The sequence below is a fragment of the Salvia splendens genome, chromosome 3, assembly GCF_004379255.2.
Source record: "Salvia splendens isolate huo1 chromosome 3, SspV2, whole genome shotgun sequence".
NCBI lineage: Eukaryota > Viridiplantae > Streptophyta > Magnoliopsida > Lamiales > Lamiaceae > Salvia > Salvia splendens.
The window spans coordinates 11,578,161-11,598,143 of NC_056034.1; the positions used below are offsets into that span (position 1 = coordinate 11,578,161).

Genomic DNA, 19,983 nt, shown 5'->3' on the forward strand with positions numbered 1-19,983 from the left:
TTGAATTGACCACGTAAGCAATTAATCCTACACGAAATCAACTCTTTAGAAAGACCAAGTCAATTTCAAAAGGCAGCAACTATTTATTACACTAGTTTACCATAAAAAAAGAGGAGAATATGAAACAAATTAACTTTCCTCTCAAAAAATAAAATAAAAATTCACGACCACAAACCACTGAAATAATAAAAAGCGAAAAAGATAAATAGAAAATAAAACACTACACCAAAATTTCATAATTCATATAAACACTAAAGAAAAGAAAAAAAGAAAAGCTCCAAATTATTACAGGATAGTATCAATAAACAGAGGCGTCATTTTTCTGCGGCGGAAAACTAATATTCTTCAACGGCGTCATGGAGCCGTGGCGCGGCGACTTTGGCATCTCCGGAATCCTCTTTCCGTCGTAATCGTAGTAGATGACGCCGGAGAATTCAGGCGGCTGGCACTTCTCCCCCATCAAGATCGCCTTCTGCCACACCCCATTCTCCTCGCCGGAATCCGCCGCCGCCGCCGACTTCTTGCCGTGGATTAACGGCGATATGGCCTTCTGGCTTATCGCCGACATCAGCTGCTTCGGCGACGGCAGCGGATGCCCGCTTTTCGAACTCTCCTTCCGACCAATTTGCTTTGCATGCTTCGCACACAAACCTACCAAAACAGAGACCGAAACAAACAGCCCCAACGCTACCGCGATCGCTGAGAAGCTCTCACTTTCATGGAATATTGGAATTGAACGAACCATTTCTTTAATTTATTTTTTTCTTCTTGAATTCTTGAAATTTTGAAGGTGGTGAATGGAAATGAAATGAGAGAGAAGTGTTGTGTTGTGTGTATATATATAAGTGTGTGTGGGTGGGGGTTGGGGGGTGGGAAGGGACGTAGTCAACTTGGATTACTTGTGGGATTAATAAATGGTGGGCAATTAGTGCTTGATGGAAATTGAGGTGTGTTTGGGTCATTTCATGATTAGGCAAAGTGTTGATAACAAAATTAAGGGGATATGGAAAAAATGGGCCACTATAGATTTATCATGCTTTTGGAAGTTTGACTTGGGGGATTTTGAAATTAAATTGAGCTAGAGTAGTAAAATATTGATGGTTGTTATTGGGAGAATATTTTTGGTGGAAAAATGGATGGCTCTTGGACACATGATCACATAAAGTGATGAGTAGATATATCATATTGCAATTTCATTATTATATGCATGTATTGTATAAAGTGTTTTTCTATACATTACTAATGAAAATAATTAGATGGAAGGTATAGATAACAAGATAAGTAACAGACATGAATAATTAGGCGAAAACTAGGTGAGCAAAATGTCAGCTAGTGCAGTTGGGTCAACTGCAACTATGCAAGAAGTGGCATAGACCAAGTCTACCTATACGTATCATATGGGAAATATAAAGCCAAAAAACACAGTTGACCGAAGAAGTATATTGTCAATGACTATGGGAAATTAGTTCGTATTTTTGTTAATAGTTGCATATTCATGATATAATTTTGAAGGAAGCAAAACAGTAAAAGTACATATGAATTAATAAAAGAAAGAAACAAAGAAAATTGTTAGCTATGGGATAAGATATAGTAGTATATAGTAATATAGATTAATAAATGATAGAAAAGAAAGTCACGAGATAAGAATATGAATTGACAAAAAAGAAAACCGCTAGGAGTTTTTAACCTGACCAAATTAATATATGTACTTATTTTATCCGCCAGTGATTTAATTTTGTTTAAATATAAATATATAATATTAGATTGATAAAGTGTTTACCGATTGATATGTCTATAATGATACTTACGATGCCAAAATTAATTAATCAGTGAATTCGATATATAGTGATTTTGGTGCATAGATTTTGCACCGAGATCCGTTGGTCATCCGTCGGGGAATCTCGTCAAAAAGTTGTCGGAAAATCCATCGGTAAACAGACTTTTTTTGGCAGTGGTTGACATTTGTTGTATGTCATTATTCTCATTAATTAAATTGCAAATTGGCATTTGACTATCAGATATGTATGGGGCGACTTAGTCATATTAGTTTGCAAGTTGGAAGTTTCGGGGTTTATCACTTAGCACTTTGTAAAATCTGCATAACACTAATTAATTATCGATTTCAGTAGTTCTTTTATTTTTTTTAGATATATGTTGGTTGCGTTAGTGTGCTTACTAATTTACAGTAATAACTAATAACTTTTAATTTTGTGTATTAAAATTATCAACACAAAGACATAATTATATCAATACAACATGTAAATTTAGATATCAATACAAGAAGATTGATATAATTATATCTTTGTGTTGATATTTTTAACCTACAAAATTGATATTAGTTATTAGTTATTACTATAAATTACTTAGTATTTGATCACACACCTCACCTATGTACCAATAATATAAGTCGAATTAGAAAATTGTGAAGAACCGAGACCATAATATTTTTAGTGATATGTTACTCATATAGTATTAGTAAAGGCCACATATGTAGTTAATCTATTAATTAGGTCTCGTGATTTTCATTTTAACACCGATCGACTCGATTGTCCAATAATATTTTGTTCTCGTTGGTGCATATACTTAATTTGTTTGTTTTATGTGAGAAGAAATAGAAAACAGAATATGGAAAAAAATGTAAATAAATGATATAGTCCATTCGCATTTGCTTCTTTAGGTATTTCAGCAGTAATTTTGCGTTTGACAAATTCAACGACTAATTGAAGTATATATACAGCAGTTGTTCAGTGTCTATGCAAAAATTGCAGTATGAAGGCGTTGACGCCTTGAAATTAATTTACATGATGTAGATATACATATATATGAGGACATATATATGTATCGTGCGTCCATGATTTATACTAGTAACTACTAACTACTAACTACTAACTACACATGAATGTATGATTATGTGCTTCCATTGCCATATCATTTATGTTCTGTCTTTTTCTTTGAGAAAACATGTACATCGTAAAAGAAAATAAGATAGCTTTTTTTTGGAGTGGGTATAGATTAAATTCCATGATTAGTTTATTTTATCTAATCAAAATGTTATGGTAATGGGCCAACGAAGAAGTACGACAAGGCCTAAAAAATCTTAGGCCCAAATACGAAACAGAGAAGCCCAATCTAACCTTATTTTAATTTAGCATCTAAACTTCATAGGCCCATTATGCCTAACATTTCTATTTACTTTTTTTTTACATTTCTATTTACTTGGAATGCAACCAATTGCTTTATCATAAAAAGGTTGTTTTTTTTAAAAGTACTCGAACATAAGGGGTGAGCCTATGTCCACCAAATACATATGTAGAGAATAGAATGTTGCCATACGGTGGCAAATCCAGGATTCTCGGTTTGGGGTACGATAATGTTATATCGATTTGAAGCTTCATAATCGATCTTTTATCTTCAGTTTAAGGCCATCCACATCCCTGTCTCAATACCGTCTCATATCTTAACTATTCATGGGCTCCACTGCACTTTTTACCCCATCTCTTAACTAAGAGACAACACCTGCAACCCTCCATCTCTTAATCATCTCATCCATTAACTATTCATTCAATTTCATTTTTTATTTTTATTTCCAACAAATTCTATTAATAAAAACACACTTCATTAGATAAAAGAAAATTACAATTTAAAATTCTAAAAAAACAAAAAAAAACTCATAATTAAAATCTTAATTTTTTTTTAAAAAAGACATAATTTAAAATACTAGAAATTAAAAATTGCACACTTAAATTATAAAAACTACTCCGCCGGCAAATCATCCCCCGAAGGCGGTTGCGGTGCACCCGTTTGAGGCGGAATACCAAGTTGTCTTGCCAGATACGCAATGCTGGCAAGATGGGCTTGATATTGGTCAGGCGTCATGCGGGAAGTGTCTGCCATCGTGGCGGTGAAGTACATGGACACTAGGGAGGGCGGCAACCCTTGGGAGCCAGCCTGGCTTGATTCGCCTTGGCACCTCCCTGCGCGAGCTCTAGCCGCCTTTGCCGCCTTGTTCCCTTGCGGCCGACGTCGTGTACCGGAGGAGCCCCCTGCATCTGATGTCGGGAACTCAACCTCTTGTGAGGCGTTGCCTTCCCCGCTCTCACTAGACGAGTATTGGCCACCCGCCGCGTGCTTGATGCACTATTTATTAGCACTAAAAATACTTGCAAGTATACAAGGTAGATCTAGTATAGCTAAAGGTCAGTACCGGGATATCGAACACAGGGAATAAGATTGCAACTGTATATTGTATACTAAGTGTCATATACTATTTAGAGACACATGATTTTTGGGTTGATTAATTAAACTAGACTGAAAGAAATAAACAAATAACAGAAAATATAAAAATATAAATAACAAATAATACAAAGCAGACTAAAGAATGTAGAATTTCAGGAACCACAATCAAAAGCTATTATCCAATCGACTTCCTTGAATTACGGTCTCTAGAGTTACTAAGCTATCACAGATGTAAAATCATATCTTCTCTCGAAGCATACAGTTTGTAGATTGCTACCTAGAACCGAAGTCTCATTCCTAGAACTAAGGCAACAACTCCTAAAAGCTCCTAAGATAAATTTGCTTCATTCAAAGGCTCAAATCTCTCGATTTTATTGGCAAAGACGTCAATTTCTCCTCTTTCAAATTAGACTACTCACTTCTCAGTTCTTGTAGTAAAATCCACATGCATTCATAAGACAGCCAATCAAACAAATGTATAAGCACAAGAGAAATTGAAATAACTACAAGAGCTAACAAGGAAAAATAATTGAATAAATAACTCAAAATCATAGCATATTTACCAAAAATTCTACCAAAGATGTTTAATACTTATAGACAAGTAAAACAACAAAAAGTACTAGACATGAAGAAAAACAAAACAAAACCCAAGGTTGAATGATGCAGTCTTCAGTCTTCTCTTGCCTGGATCTGCAGAGCTCTGCTCCAATGGAAGATGGAAGAATAATATGTGGAATATGAGATGGAAGTAGTGTAGAGATGGAGGGGTTGGAGGCTCTGAGATAAATATTACATGGGGTATATATAGGCTTGAAAAAAGGTTTATAATTGGTAAAAAAAGTATCCTCCAAGTAATGGTAAATATGGTAAATTCGAATTCTTCAATTAATAGGAGAGATTTGGCAACAATTTCTTTCCTTCCCTAATTTCCGCCTGCTTTTGACTGCACTGCGCAACGTTCGTAGAATGGACATAACTTTCTCCACAGAACTCCTATTCAGATGTTCAAGGTACCCACGTGAAGCTATTTCGAAGACGAAGAGAATGGTATATATTAAGCACTGATTGGACTTCAAACTCGTTGGAAGATGGGCTCTAACAGAGGCTGCTGCACCTTGGCCATTTTTGCACATTTTTTCTATCTTTTTCTATTATTTATCAACAAACACGTCAAAATACCAAAATATATAATATATGCAATTTAAGAACATAATTTGCATGATTGAAATTTAGAACGAGTTAAATCTAGGCCTTAAAAACATGCAAAACCTGTGTTTATCAGTGCTTCGTGCGTTTCGAGCTCGAGTCCGTGCTGGACTCGACACCGCCAGCTCACCTATCAAGCTCTTTGACCGTCTGCCAAACATCTGAATGTTTGAAATCTTTGCCGGTGTTGGATTTAAAGACTCGCAAAGCCGCTCTTAGAATGTCGGCTCCACTGGCTCCGCTTTGGTAATTCTCCGCTTCATGCTTGTAGATCCCACAAAATATTTTGATATTTTTGTCGGCTCGCTCAAAATTACTGCGAAGCATCTTCACGTTGCGGCGAAAGGTCCCCTTCGACTTTCGCTCGTTGTATACGTCGGTGACCTTATCCCAAAAACACTTGCGGGTTTGTTGATTCCCGACGATGAGATCGTACGATGTGCTGATCCAAGCGTCGAACAGAGCCATCGTCTCCGCAGAGCTGTATGGATGACGGCCTAAGTCCTCCACCGCCTCGTCCTCCTCCTTGTTTCCGGATCCACGACTGGCGGAGCTTCCACCGCCTCGTCCTCCTTCTCTTCCGGCTCGTCCTCCTCCGCCTCCTCCTCTTCTAGCTCCGATCGGAAGGTTTTCCGGAGTGTGTTCCTTCGAAATATTCTCCCTAATTTGGGATAATCCCTACGTTAGCCCATACCTTGGGGCGGAGGGACGATAGTATGCATCAATTGGAAAAGATGGTGTTTGGTATGCCGGCGTCGACGAGCCTTGGGTGCCCGGTGAAAAACCGGAACCGGAAGCACCCAAAACATTGTGCATGCCCCCTCAGTCGACAAACGCGTTCAAGTCGTAGCCGCCCTCGCCGCCGGAGTTTCCGTCACCGGACATTTTTGCAGCAATTGGAGAGGAAAGGGAGATGATATGATAGTGATGAGAAGAAAAAAAGATGAGAGATAGTGTGTTTATGTGTAAAATGAAAGAGGTAATGGGAGTATTTATATAATAAAAAAATAAAAAAATTTAAATTTAAACGGTAATATTATCGATTTAAAATTTTAATTTTTAAATTTTTTTTTGGAAAATTGATTTTTATTTATTGTGTCACGCCTCGCGCCAGAGCTCGCCAGCTTCCTCGTCTTGGAGGGACGCGAGACGCGACGGGAGGGCTGCATCGCCATCTTGGTGTTGGCTCGTCTCACCGAGACGAGTCCGAGCCCGCATCGAGATGGCGATGCGGATGCTCTAATGCTCCATGTCATTATTTTTCAATAAGAAGTTTCACTATCTAAAAAATGATAAAAATAAATAAACTAAAAAGATGTAAACAAACACTTTAAAAAATTTAATGCATGACAAATAGACAATATAGAAAATAAATATATCAAAAGAATTAAGTTTTATAAAAAAATAATGAAAAGATAATTTTTTTATTGTATTAATAGAATGTTTAAAAAATTGATAAAAAAAATTAGAGGCATTATATATTTTAATTGAATTAGTAATGGGTTAAAAGATTAGATTAATCTCAATAGAGTAAGAAATTTTAAAATGTTCTCTAGGAGGTCGAACCCACACCTAGAAGTAGAGAGGCTAGTACTCTACCACTGGGTCATTGATGATGCTCGTTTCACGCATGTGTTCTATCATAAAACTACATCAAAATTCAGTAAACTAACATTCAATTTTGAGCTAGGTGTGTATGAAAATTCGCCATATTCAGTAAATGAACAGATCAGTTGGGCGGATGAACGGATCAAGGAATGAAGCCAAAAACTGCAGCGCTAAGTTGATCAAGTCAGAATTAAATGGAGCGAACAGGAGTTTCCGCATGGAATATAGAGCTAAAAGACCACACCAAAAGTGAAGGGCGGGAATGACATTTCGGAGAGGATGGTACCCTAGGGATCAGAGCCCTATGCCTCACTATATAAAGGAAGCCCAACACGAAGAAATGGAGGTCTTACGGTCATCACACAGACATCTTAGGATTTCAGCTCTCTTCTAGGGCTGAAATCGGAGCTCATTTTACTTCATCTTCCTGATTTCTGTTGCACACACACTTGGTCCTGTTTCAGTTTAGTTTAGTCGTAGTTTGGTGCTGGTTTTATCACTTAAATCGTTTTGTTCTTGTTATTCCGCTTCGAGAATGAGCGATGAAACAAATTCCTATTTTCGTTTGATTACTTTCAGTTTACTTTTGATATTATCGACTCTTGATGTTTTTTATTTAGTAAATTAGAGTTATGGTTTCGGTTCCATTTGATATGTTCTGTTTTCATGCATGATACTTTTGATCTGCGTTCGGTTTCTGTTTTATGATGCATATCTTAGCTCAAGTGTTTGGATGTGGTTTGATCTGGTCAGATCTGAGTTTTAGACTTACGATTTGTCTAAGTTGTATAGGAAATTATGGATAAGTTGTTTAGGATGTTTAGATCTATTAGCTAATATTTTATTTCTGCATGATCGTGGCTTAGTTTCGTATTTACGTAGTCGTAGTTTAGATTTTAGGAGTAGATCCAAGCTTACAAGTTGTTATGATGTTTCGTTTTTCGTAACTTTTTAGATTTGATTTTTGCTCAGCTTTTCATGTTGATTTAGTGAAGAAGATGAAGTTGTTATAAAAGTTTTACTTTATCGTACATTTTGCAGGAGACTGACAGTCGTCCATTTTATGTTGTTTGTCCATTTATGGAAAGTTTTAGTTGAGTTGATCAAGTAGATTTAGTTAAGCTTTAGTAAGTTGATCAGTTTAGAACCCTAGCTTGTTTAATTTCTCAAGTCAAGTAGTTAACTTAACCCACCCCTAGAAAGCGTGGCAGCAGCCATTCCCATTTCGTGTCCAACAACAAATGTAAAACACATCATCTCCGTGGGATCGATCCTTACTTCCCTATACTAGTTAATAGTATTGTGGGTTAAGGTTTTGAGAACGCTTTTAAGTTTTTCTGTTCATCTCACTCGAGTAGGATTATTTTGAGTTGATCGGCCTGAGTCTCCACTTGACCCGTTCACCAGCAGTTTGCAGGTTGATGGCATATCCAGGCTAGCTGGATCAGCTTGACGATCCAACTTGAGCAGTGCACAACGATAAAAAGAAGAATGAGAAGAACGGAAAACATAAAAAAAGAGCAAGACTTCTCAGTCATTACAGTGAATTGGTTAAAATTGGATCCTCTTTGTCATTATTGGAAGGTTTGGGGGTACAGTTGTACCCCTAGTTCTATTCTCCATCCGCCACTGTTGCCATATAATCAACATTATCTAATTAAAAGTAAAAAAACACAACAAATAATAAGGACAACAAAAAAAGCACGAGTCACAAGTAGGGGTGGGTTATTATACCGAAATACCGGACTTACCGTACCGAAAAAGACCAATTTTTCGGTATACCGTAGTTTTCAGTACGGTAACGGTATTAGATTTCCTATACCGCGGTATACCGTGGTATACCGAAGATTCGGTATACCGGTACATACCGGCATACCGAATCGTCGATATATACCGACGCTTTGGTATACCGTGGTATACCGGTATACCGATTGATTATTACATATATAAACATATATATAGGGGTGATGTATTCATTTTCAACATGTAAAACACTTGTTATCTATTGGATCTTGTGATTTAACGGTTAGATTAATGTCATGTGTTAACTAATAAAGTATATTATTAGTCTAATAATGTAACTTAACTAATAATGTACTCCCTTCGTCCCAAGAAAGTTGAGTCACTTCTTTTTTGAACCTGTTTTATAAAATTCGTAATAAATAGTTAGAGTGGGTGAATAGTAAAGTAAAATCGGAAATAATGTAGATAAGACTCTTATCTTCATTATTCTCGCTTTCACTTTACTATTTATCTACTTTAACTATTTATTATGATTTTTTCAAAAAGAGTGCAAAAAAGAAGTGACTCAACTTTCTTTGGACAGAGGGAGTACTATTTTAGTTAAATAATGTAGCATTTCAGTGTAATAATGTAACTTGATTAATAATGTAGCATTTTGGTCTAATATGTTGCTTATCACAATCATCCAATCTAATGATCCAAGGGTTGTGATCTGTTTGGTGCTTAACACTAAGGAGGTAGTAGGACCTTAACGTTCCCCATATATATATTTATGTTATATTTATACTAATATTTAAAAAGAATGATTGTATGAACAAGATTTGATTGTGGTGAAGTTTAATTGTTTCGAACTTTTTGAAGTAGTTGAACACTAGAATTGTTTATTTGAATATTTTGGGTATAATAGATTTTTTTTCCGGTATAACAGACATAACGGTATGTCGTACCGCATTTCGGTATACCGCAAAAGTAAGGTATACCGAAAAAATGGTATGGTAACGGTATCAAAAACTACCTTACCGAATTTTCGGTATACCGAACTCCGGTATACTGAAAAATTCAGTACGGTATCGGTATGGTGTTTTGTCATACCGGAATTTTCAGTACGGTGTACGGTATGACACTCACAGTACGGTATACCGTACCGAACCACCCCTAGTCACCAGGATATCCCAACGAAAAAACAAAAGGAATAAAAGATAAATAAGGTTGTAACAAGAGAACATCGACGAGGCCAGAGGTGGTCAGAAAGCTTTACAATCAACAAGATAAAAAAGTATAGATTACCTAAAAAGTGAATCGGTCTTTTAGCGTGGACTGGCGTTTAGAGGATTTTTATGAACTCTTTTACTCTTTGATTTCTTTAAAACTTTGAAGTATGATTCAAATGAATAAGGAAAGTTGAAACGCCATCCTCTCATTCACTTGCTAAGTAACTAAAAAAAGTCTCTTTTTCAAACTCCGGATTGGATTTGAAGTTTTAAAATTGTTTCGTATATCTCAAATGGACCACAAATAGTACTCGTATAGAGCATGAAATTCTATAGTTATAGTATTTTTTTTTCAAAGCCTCTAAATGGACCACCGAGCTAGGGGAGAAAGCTCTTCTTTGTTTCTTTGGGGGAGAAACTTTATTAAAAGTGTCACGGTTTGTGCTATCATTGTTTTTCGGTAACGGTTGAAAAATGCGTTTGGTAGGGTCTAAAAATTTTTACAATTAAGAACAGATCACTTTAAGACTTAGCCGATTATAAAATATTTACGTGGATATAAATTGTAGAGGTAAAACAAGGAGGACAAACTATCAAAAAATTCATTAAAATTAATTAGTTAAATTTTATTTAATCTTGCAATTTAAGTAATGATAGTATATATATTAGTATACCTTTGACATTTTTTTCAATATTCTATAATCTTGGATTCAAAGTATATTATGTATGCTGTGTATATTAATAAAACGCTTGACTAGTTAACGAAATCGTTTAATACACTTATTAGTCGGTTACGCCTGTAGTTGTACATATGTGCACACCACTTTGTTGTTTTTCCGGCAATTTGCTCAAACAAGAAATAGCTTAAAACTTTCGATGACTGTTGCAAAATTTTCACGTAAATATAATAGACTAATAGAGTATTACAGAACGTGTCTTAGGGTGTCCACTATGGGACGCCCGCGGCTATAGCCGCGGGTTGGGGCGGTAGGCGGGCGCATTATAGTGGCGGAGTTGTCCGCCCCGCGGGCGGACACCATTTCGGGGGCGGTATGCGGCGGACGCGCGTTCGCCGACTCCGGGGCGAGGACACGGCTATGGGGGGGGGGGTGGACGTGGCTATAGGCGCGCCGCCTATAGTGGCGGCGCCAACCGCCGCGGCTATGCCGATTTTCAAATTTTTTTTTTTACATTTCAATTCCCCTATAAATACACCCCACTCCATTCATTATTTTCACACAATTCCAACATCCAACGATGATACTGGAAGCCGTTGCGGACTATCGTCTGAAGATCTGGCATGCGTATTTCGGCGTGGCAGGTTCGAACAACGACATTAATGTTCTTCAGTCGTCACCGCTCTTCAACGAGGAGTGCCGGGGGGAGGGGCTAGAAATCAGCTTTGTAGCCAACGGTACGCAGTACAGTAAGGGCTACTATTTGGCAGATGAAATATATCCGCGGTGGCCCGTATTCGTGAAGACTGTCCGTCAACCGGTAGGACCGAAGAAACAATATTTTGCGCGCAAACAAGAGAGTGCTAGGAAGGACGTTGAGCGGGCTTTTGGTGTCCTCCAATCGCGGTGGGCTATTATACGGTGTCCGGCACGAGTTTGGCACGAAGATGATGTCGCGAATATTATGTTAGCCTGTATCATATTGCATAATATGATAATAGAAGATGAAGGATTTGCGGCAGAGCGATGGGCGCCAGAAGAGGGCGCAAGTACAAGCCACGGTGTCGCCTCCGCGCCGATCCAGATGGGCGTACCACGGAGCAATGAATATTTGATCCAACGCTTCGCTATATGCGCAGGACCACATCACATAACACACTGCAGGCCGATTTGATTGAAGAAGTGTGAGCACGTAGGGGAGGTGGGGGCGTTGTTTAAACTTGGTAGTGATTTGTACTAGATTCAATGTAGTGTGTGATTTTAATTCTAATTCTAATTCTAATTCTAATTTTAATTTTAATTTTAATTTTAATTTTAATTTTGTGTGTAATTCTAATTCTAATTTTAATTTTAATTTGTATTTTATTTTTATTTTTATTTTTATTTTTATTTTTATTTTTATTTTTATTTTTATTTTTATTTTATTTTTATTTTTATTTTAAATTCGTATAGTCGGCTTCTTCTAATTACGTATAGCCCGATAAATTTGTTCATAATTACTTGAAACATAAAATGAAAGTTGATTATAAAATTTGGGGGCTATTGGAGGTGTCCACCATAGTGGCTGACACAAAATTTTAGGGCTATGGACAACAAAATTGGAGCTATGGACAAAAACTGGGGCGGGGCTATTGGGCGTGTCCGCCTTATAGTGGACACCCTTAAATTAGCCAAATTATACATCAACCTAGTGTGTGTGTGTGAGAGAGAGAGCATAGTTACTTGAGTTCTTTTTTTTTTTTTTTTCTTTTTTTTTTCCTTTTTTTTTTTCACCCAGCATAGTTACTTGAGTTGAAATCAAGACCTTGCTGTGTGAAATCATGTACACCAAAGCCACGACACACCGTGTAATTGAATAGGTATATTATATCAGTTGGTCCCTCCATCTATAATAAAATATGAGGTCAAATATTTCACAAAAATCCCCCTTTAACTGGGTACCCAAAGATCTAAAGTTTCTGGTTTTATGCAACTTTCCTTTTTTAAAACTATAATTATAATCTATATACATAGCTTGGATAACCTACACGTTGCTTTCATTATGTTGTTTAACAAAGGTGTTCATTCTATCATGATTAATTAAGTATCTATTTTTTTGGCTATGCCAACACTAGATAAATTTAGCGTGATGATTAATTCTGAAATATAGTAGTAGTAGTAGTAGAATTTGACCTTTTAGAATATACATCATACATAATATACTTTGGATCCAGATCTTATTAATTGACAATTTCCTACTCAAATGTACTTATTAATAAGCTCTGGATCTCAATGTACTTTAAAATAAGCTCTGGATTTGAAGCCAACAGAAAGAAAACAAGAATCCAGAAATTTATGGGCCAACCAGAGAAAAGGATTTCTCCATGTCGATATCCAGCTCATCACGTGCAGTGCACACTCCAAAAATTAAATATTTTTAATGTAATCATTTCTCTATTTTTGACTAAACAATATTAATTGTACGATAATCTAATGGTGTCTATACTCTATATTAAAGAAAAAAAAAATCGATTTTCCCCTTATCTGCTGCCGTGCCGTCACAACTACTCATCTTTCTTGAAATTTCATTCATCGTTACATACATAGCGGCGATTAAAATGCCCATAAAACTTTATTCATCAAATTCCAAATCCATGCATTAATATCTATAGATCATAGACGAAACTTTAAAAATGTTAGAAAAAAATAATCATTCATATATCGTATCTTCTATACCCTATAAACTCTAAGCTTAATTCTCATCATCATACAAATATATACAACACTCACGATTCCCAAAAACTCAAATATATTGTGACTAATAAAAATTAATTTCGTAACATATCATGACGCTAACCATGGAACCATATAACACATAAAATATTAGCACATATATATATGTACCGACGCCTTCGATCTCGAGCTTAATGGTGCAACGGGTTGGGACCGGTCGGTACCAAGCGCTTTTCAACCCCGTAACGAGGGTCGATTTCACCTCCATCACCCGCAAGCTGTCCTTCCCGGTGGCGTTGACGTTGGCGTTTGAGGAATGGAGTGAAATCAAATTTAGTGCGAGCTAGTGCTCTCCGACGAGGGAGCGATCCGGCCACCAGCATGGCCTTCTGGAGGTGGTGGAATTCATGTGAGAGAAGCAAGAAGAGGAGGAGAGAGAAGCAAAAGGAGTATAAAAGGAGAGGGATTTTCATGATCATAATAATGTGGGGAGTGTTGTTGGTGAAGGAGGAGGAGGGATTGATGAAGAGGAAGCATGGGGCAATGAAATAATAAGGGGAAAAATGATGGCAAAATTTGTATAGTGAGATTGAGAAATTTTGAAGGCTTGACAGCTTGAATCTTATGGAGAAGAGGGTTGAAATTCAGAGGGTTTTGTGCTTGCTTCCATGTGTGAATTAAGCTAGTTAATATTGTAATTTAATGAAGGAGGGAGAATTATTTGGGGGGTGGGGGGCAGTTTCCAATAAATGTTGCTTAGAAATCAAGGAAGTAGAAAAGGGGTCATTATGTGGATTGCCAAAACCTGAATTATATATTGTTTGATTATGTTTGTGAAATGAATGTTATTACTATATATATCTTGAAAGTGGGGAGCATATATATATGGTAGTCAAATTTCCTTCTCTCTTTTTGTGTAAATAAATAAATTGCTTTAGAAATATGTTGTACGAATATAGGCTCTTGGTCAAATCCAATAATTAAATTAGGAAACGAGAATCGAAGGTCAACATCTGTTCAGGTCACGGCGTGTATTTTATGATGAATTGATCCATAAAATAAAATTGTAAGTCATAATGGATAGAAATCCATGAGTTTTAATATACTAGTTTCAGTTTTCTCTTTGCATCATCGATGTGAGACAGTTATATGAAGTTTGGAGAGATTGGACTTTTTCCTTATCGGTTGGACAATTGGCCCAAATTTTAAGCTCAGATATACTGCTGGGTAAGTTATTTTTTTAGGTTTCAGCCCAGATATACTGCTGAGTCAGTTAATTTTAGCCCACAAATTGGCCCAAATTTTAAGCTCAGATATACTGCTGGATAAGTCATTTTTTCGGTTTCAGTCCAGATATACTGCTGGGTCAGTTACTTTTAGCCCACAATCGGTGACCCGCTCTGATATCATGATAGAAATCTATGAGTTCCATTCTAAAACTAATTAGTGATAGGAGGAGTGACCCATGTGATGTATATACTAGTTTCAATTTTTTCTTGACACCGACGTGGGACAATTATATGTTACTTTTCTAGTTTCAATTGCCAACAATAAGTACTCATGTTATTATGTTAATTATTTACATTTTTTAAGATAGCTATATATACCTAATTTTATAACACGATTTTATGTGCCGACAAGTATAAATAAATTTCCTATTTCTTAGACCAAGAAATGCATCATGAACTGTTTGAGAAAGGTGAAGAAATCATTAGCATTAATGGAAGAAAAAGAAAAGGTGAAGATTGACGAAGAAGAATAGCAAAATGAATATTGATCGATGGCCATATATAGTGTTCATGTCATCTCTCTCTCTTTATCTGTCACACACACACACATACACTCACTTACACACACTCTATTTGAGCGATCATCTTTGGCTCCTAAAATAATTTACAATCATGAAAGATCATGCACAAAGCAGAAATTATATACTATACGTTTGTGCGTAACCCATTGGTCTAATAATATCTATTCTTGCTTACTTTTCAGATAATGAGGTGGATAATTATTTAAACCTAATAATAACACGTGAGTTGTTATTAACTTATTATTATTATTATTATTGTTATTATTATTATTATTATTATTATTATTATTATTATTATTATTATTATTATTATTTTTAAATCGTTTGAAACTTTTCAAAACTTTTTGAGAAAACATCAAATGGGAGTAAGATGATATATATTCTTAAATAAAAAAACTTAATTAAATCAACATTGGTCTAGAACATACTAATAATTTTTTTTTGAATTTCAATAACTTTGCTAAACACACAATATTCTTTTGAGTTGTCCACTTTTTTAGGGATGTCAATCGGGCCAGCCCGTCGGGTTTCGGGCCAACCCTACTCGGGTTGCGGGCTAATCGGGTTGTATTTTTCGGGTTATAAAAGTTCAGTCATAACCCTAAAAGCCCGGGTTTCGGGCTAGCCCAACGGGTTAATCGGGTTGCTGCCGATAGTATTAACATGCGATCAATCCAATAAATAATGATTAAAATTAGTTATATTCATACAATGTAAAACATTTAATTATGATATATTTGAGATATATGCTTAAACTCAATCACAAACATGATCAAATACTAATATTTGAGATATTTCGTGGAATTTTAATGCATGGTTTAGATATTTAAATATTTTTTAATGAATTTGAAGTTTTTAAATTTATTTATCAGTTACTTATTATATTAATAAAAATTCAATATATAATTTGCATATTTAATTTAAAATTGAAAGTTATTTTTTTAGTTATCTATATTATAAAATTAATCAATAAAGTGTCGAATTAGGAGTAAAAAAAATAGAATAATACAAATTTTATCGGGTTTCCGGGCAAGCCCATTGGGTTTTCGGTTCTGGCCGTAACGGGTTGCGGGTTAATCGGGTGCGGGCTAATCAGGTTTTGATTTTTATCGGGATAGAAATTTCCAGCTCTAACCCTATAAATTTGGTGGGCTATTCGGGCCAACCCACGGGTTATGGGCTATACGGACATCCTTACACTTTTTCATGATACTAGCTCCTTAAAATTTGTTTTAGAGGAGTGATATTAGTATTTTCTCTTAAAATTAAACCATGAAGCTGGGCTTTAAATTTAATAATAAATTCATAGGCCCAAGAGTATTGCCGATATTTACACAGACCCTCACCCAGTTACAGATAGTGGGCTTGCAGGCGGTGACTGGCCCAAGTCATCAATTATTAAAACGGCGTCGTAATTCATGAACTGTGAAATAAATGGGAAGAAAAATGCCCTCGTTTGATAACTTTGATTCAGAGCTATTATCAAAATCAATCAAAGCGTAAGGGATCGGTGGAAAAACCTCCAAGTTTCTTTCGACGATATAACCAGATCGCAAGATGGTATGGAATTCTCTCTCTGATCTTCCTATTAGCCATATGATTTTTGAGGGGTTAGGGTTTGTGCCATGGTTTTGTGGTTGATTCATGAATAACAATGTCATGCTACGTGAACCGGGGAAGTATTTGATTGGGCTGTGTAAATTTGAACTTTTTAGATTGATTGGAAGAATTATTCATCAACCGGGATCAATTTTAGCTGTTAATATCTTTTACAATGATTCGAGTTAGGTCTTCGATGCGTGTTTTTCTTAGATTCAGAATTCAATTACTCGTAGGTGAACAGGAAAGATGAGTTTGTGTTTTCCCTTTGGTTTAAACGGTTTTTGATATTTGTAGATCCTGGGCATCTTAAAATTTTCATATGCAGATCGCCAAACTGACTATGTCTAATTAATGTATTGTAAAATTTTATTTATTGATGCTACATGCCTTTTATTCTAATGAAAAGGTTGTTTTCTGGGTGGTTAAATTTTTATTTTTGCTTCCTGCAGTCGACTCTTGCAGCAGCTCGGGCAGATAACTTTTACTACCCACCAGAATGGGAGCCAAAGAAGGTATGTTTGTGTTTGAACTTCCTCACATTCATTCTACAAGCATTTCTATTTGTTTATATGCTAAGAATCTTTTGTTGCATTTGTTTGCAGGGTGGGTTGAACAAGTTCAATGGTCAGCATGCTTTGAGGGAGAGAGCAAGAAAAATAGATCAAGGCATCTTGATTATAAGGTACTGAACCAAGCTAGACTAGACTTTAGTTAACCTCTGTTGGCCCCTTGACGATGAATTTTGAAGAGCATGTTTATTTGATTCTGGGTGCTGGACAGAGGAAAGTGATGTAGAGATTCGGACTGGATATGGTTTTTGAGTATTTATGTTGATTATGTCACTTGTGATAGAAAATCTTTTACTGTTTGAGTCAGTAATATACTAATATGGTGTACGAGTCTTTTGAACACCAGGTTATACTCCGCTTGTTTTCCAGAGATTAGGTTTTACATTGTCGTAAGCTTTACAAGAAATAGTGATTCAATGAATGCTTTCATACTTATTTTCTTCATCATTTAAGTTTTGATGTGCATGTTTGATCCCAATATGTAGTCTAGCATTCACAAACGGAAGACGTGATTTCTTTTAAATTCCTATCATGTGAATTTGATGTGATTAAGAATTTGGCTGCTTAGTATTATGGTTACCGTGACTGTTTGTAGAACAATTCAATAAATGTTCATAGTTACTTGCTGAAGCACCACACTTGAGTGAAAAATGATGCTGTTATATAAAGTTTGTGCAGTCATTACATTTTGAGATTTGAGTGTGTTTATCATTTGCTTTGATTTTCACAGGTTTGAGATGCCTTATAATATTTGGTGTGGTGGTTGTGAGTCCATGATTGCAAAAGGTGTAAGGTTCAACGCAGAGAAAAAGCAAGTGGGGAATTACTACTCTACGAAGGTATTATGCTTGCTTCGAACTGGATGCTGAACTTATTTGTAATTTTATCAGTTCTGCTTGTTCTGAATACCTTCTTTTCTTGCAGATATGGAGCTTTAGTATGAAATCACCATGCTGCAAACATGAGATTGTTATTCAAACTGATCCACAAAATTGTGCTTATGTGATAATGAGTGGAGCCAGACAAAAGGTTGAGGAATATGATGCTGAAGATGCTGAGACTTTGGTACTCCCTGTGGATGATGGTGAGTGTTGTGTATATACAAATAAATGCACCTGGATTCATGATACCCCCAAACTAACCCTTACTCTCCTCTGCTTCAGATAAGAGTAAGCTAGCGGATCCATTTAAGCGGCTTGAACACCAGGAGGGAGATATTAAGAAAAAGAAAGAAGCCGAGCCTGTACTGGTACGCCTGCAGAGAATATCAGACTCCAGGCATTTAGATGATTATGCATTAAACAAATCGCTGCGTGCAAGGCTTAGGAATCAAAAGAAAAGAGTAGCTGAAGAAGAAGCTAGTGCCCGGAAATCAGGATTTGGTGTAAGACTTCTCCCAAGTTCTGAAGAGGATGCAAGATCTGCTAAACGTATTAAATTTGCTACGAAGTTTGAGAAGAATAGAAAAGACAAGAGAGCTCTAATTCAAGCAGCCTCAATATTTTCTGGATCATCTTCTTCTGCCTCTGATAAAAGGCGTTTGGAGCTAGAAGCTAAGAGGAGAAAAATTAATGCTGGCACTGCATCAAAGCTGTTAGCTGGAGGAGTCAAACCATCTTCATGGGCTCGTGATTCTCTCCCATCTCGGAAATCCCTCAGATCCTAGTGTGATAACATCTTTGTCGGCAAACTATCATAGATGATTTGAACTCTGGCCAGTGGGGAGATGGATACGTATCAGTTGCTTTCTTCTTATATTTCCCAAGTTTACTTTCTCAGTTTGTAAATATTGTATACACTGGAGGCTATGTTTCTTTGACCTCAACACTCTTTGTTTGTAATTTCGTGTATTGTTGAATTGAGATGCCATTTTCACTTGCCACTTTCCTCGTTGGTAATAGCATAAATTTCATTGTTCCTACTCGCATAGTTGTCTCATTTTTTCTTTCTTGTTTTTGTCATCTTTTAAAAAGATTGATTTTTGGATTTGTTTCTTTATAACCTGCGCAAATGTCACGATCCACCTAAAAATTAGATATATGTATCAGACAAGGACATCCTTGATGTTGTTCAAATAGTTATATCCGAGTGCAACAAATGCTCCATTCTATTACCATCTACAGAAAATTTAACTTCATACGAAGCTTAGGTTGCATCCGTTTTAAAAAATGTGGTGTACAATTATCGAGATGAAGACTTCAAACATTAATTTTCCGGACTGAGATGAAATAAAATAAGTGTGGCTACAGTATAAAGAGTAATTGTGTAATTGCGCAGAAATTTGGTTACTTTTTGGAGTACTTATTTTTATTTTAGTATATTGCTTTTACTTTGTAATTGTAATTTCTCCTAAATTTTATTGATGTCTGAGCAATTTTTTAGGATATAGTAAAACATTTCGAATATATTTAATTTATTATATAGAACTACTAAAAGAGTATACTAAATATAACCTATAAAAAGAAATATTAGTCCTTTTTTTGCTTAGTCCTCATTATTAGAAAAGAGAAGAAAAATGCCTTAATTTTGATTTTTTTACGAATATAAATTCATTAAATAATCGGCTTCTTGATCATGGAAAAAGGGCCTCCAAGAAATTAGGGCTCCGA

General features: G+C 36.0%; 2 protein-coding genes across 2 annotated transcripts; one reads left to right on the plus strand and one right to left on the minus strand.

Moving 5' to 3' along the window:
• Positions 1-298: 298 nt before the first annotated feature.
• Positions 299-745, minus strand: LOC121796564. The gene has a single exon (XM_042195387.1). It carries the CDS (start codon positions 743-745, stop codon positions 299-301), a length of 447 nt encoding a protein of 148 aa, XP_042051321.1.
• Positions 746-16,644: 15,899 nt separating this feature from the next.
• On the plus strand, positions 16,645-19,297 carry LOC121797358 (coiled-coil domain-containing protein 130-like). The gene is made up of 6 exons (XM_042196114.1): positions 16,645-16,763; positions 17,255-17,317; positions 17,408-17,487; positions 18,105-18,213; positions 18,299-18,458; positions 18,538-19,297. The coding sequence occupies exons 1-6, from the start codon at positions 16,761-16,763 to the stop codon at positions 19,038-19,040; spliced, it is 918 nt and encodes a 305-aa protein (XP_042052048.1). The 5' UTR covers positions 16,645-16,760; the 3' UTR covers positions 19,041-19,297.
• Positions 19,298-19,983: the final 686 nt, after the last annotated feature.

Coding starts and splice junctions, on each gene's coding strand:
- LOC121796564 (XM_042195387.1), bottom strand. CDS start 745: ATGGTTCGTTCAATTCCAATATTCCATGAAAGTGAGAGCTTCTCAGCG.
- LOC121797358 (XM_042196114.1), top strand. Junction 18,214..18,298: donor GGAATTACTACTCTACGAAG/GTATTATGCTTG, acceptor CTTTTCTTGCAG/ATATGGAGCTTTAGTATGAA. Junction 18,459..18,537: donor GGTACTCCCTGTGGATGATG/GTGAGTGTTGTG, acceptor CCTCTGCTTCAG/ATAAGAGTAAGCTAGCGGAT.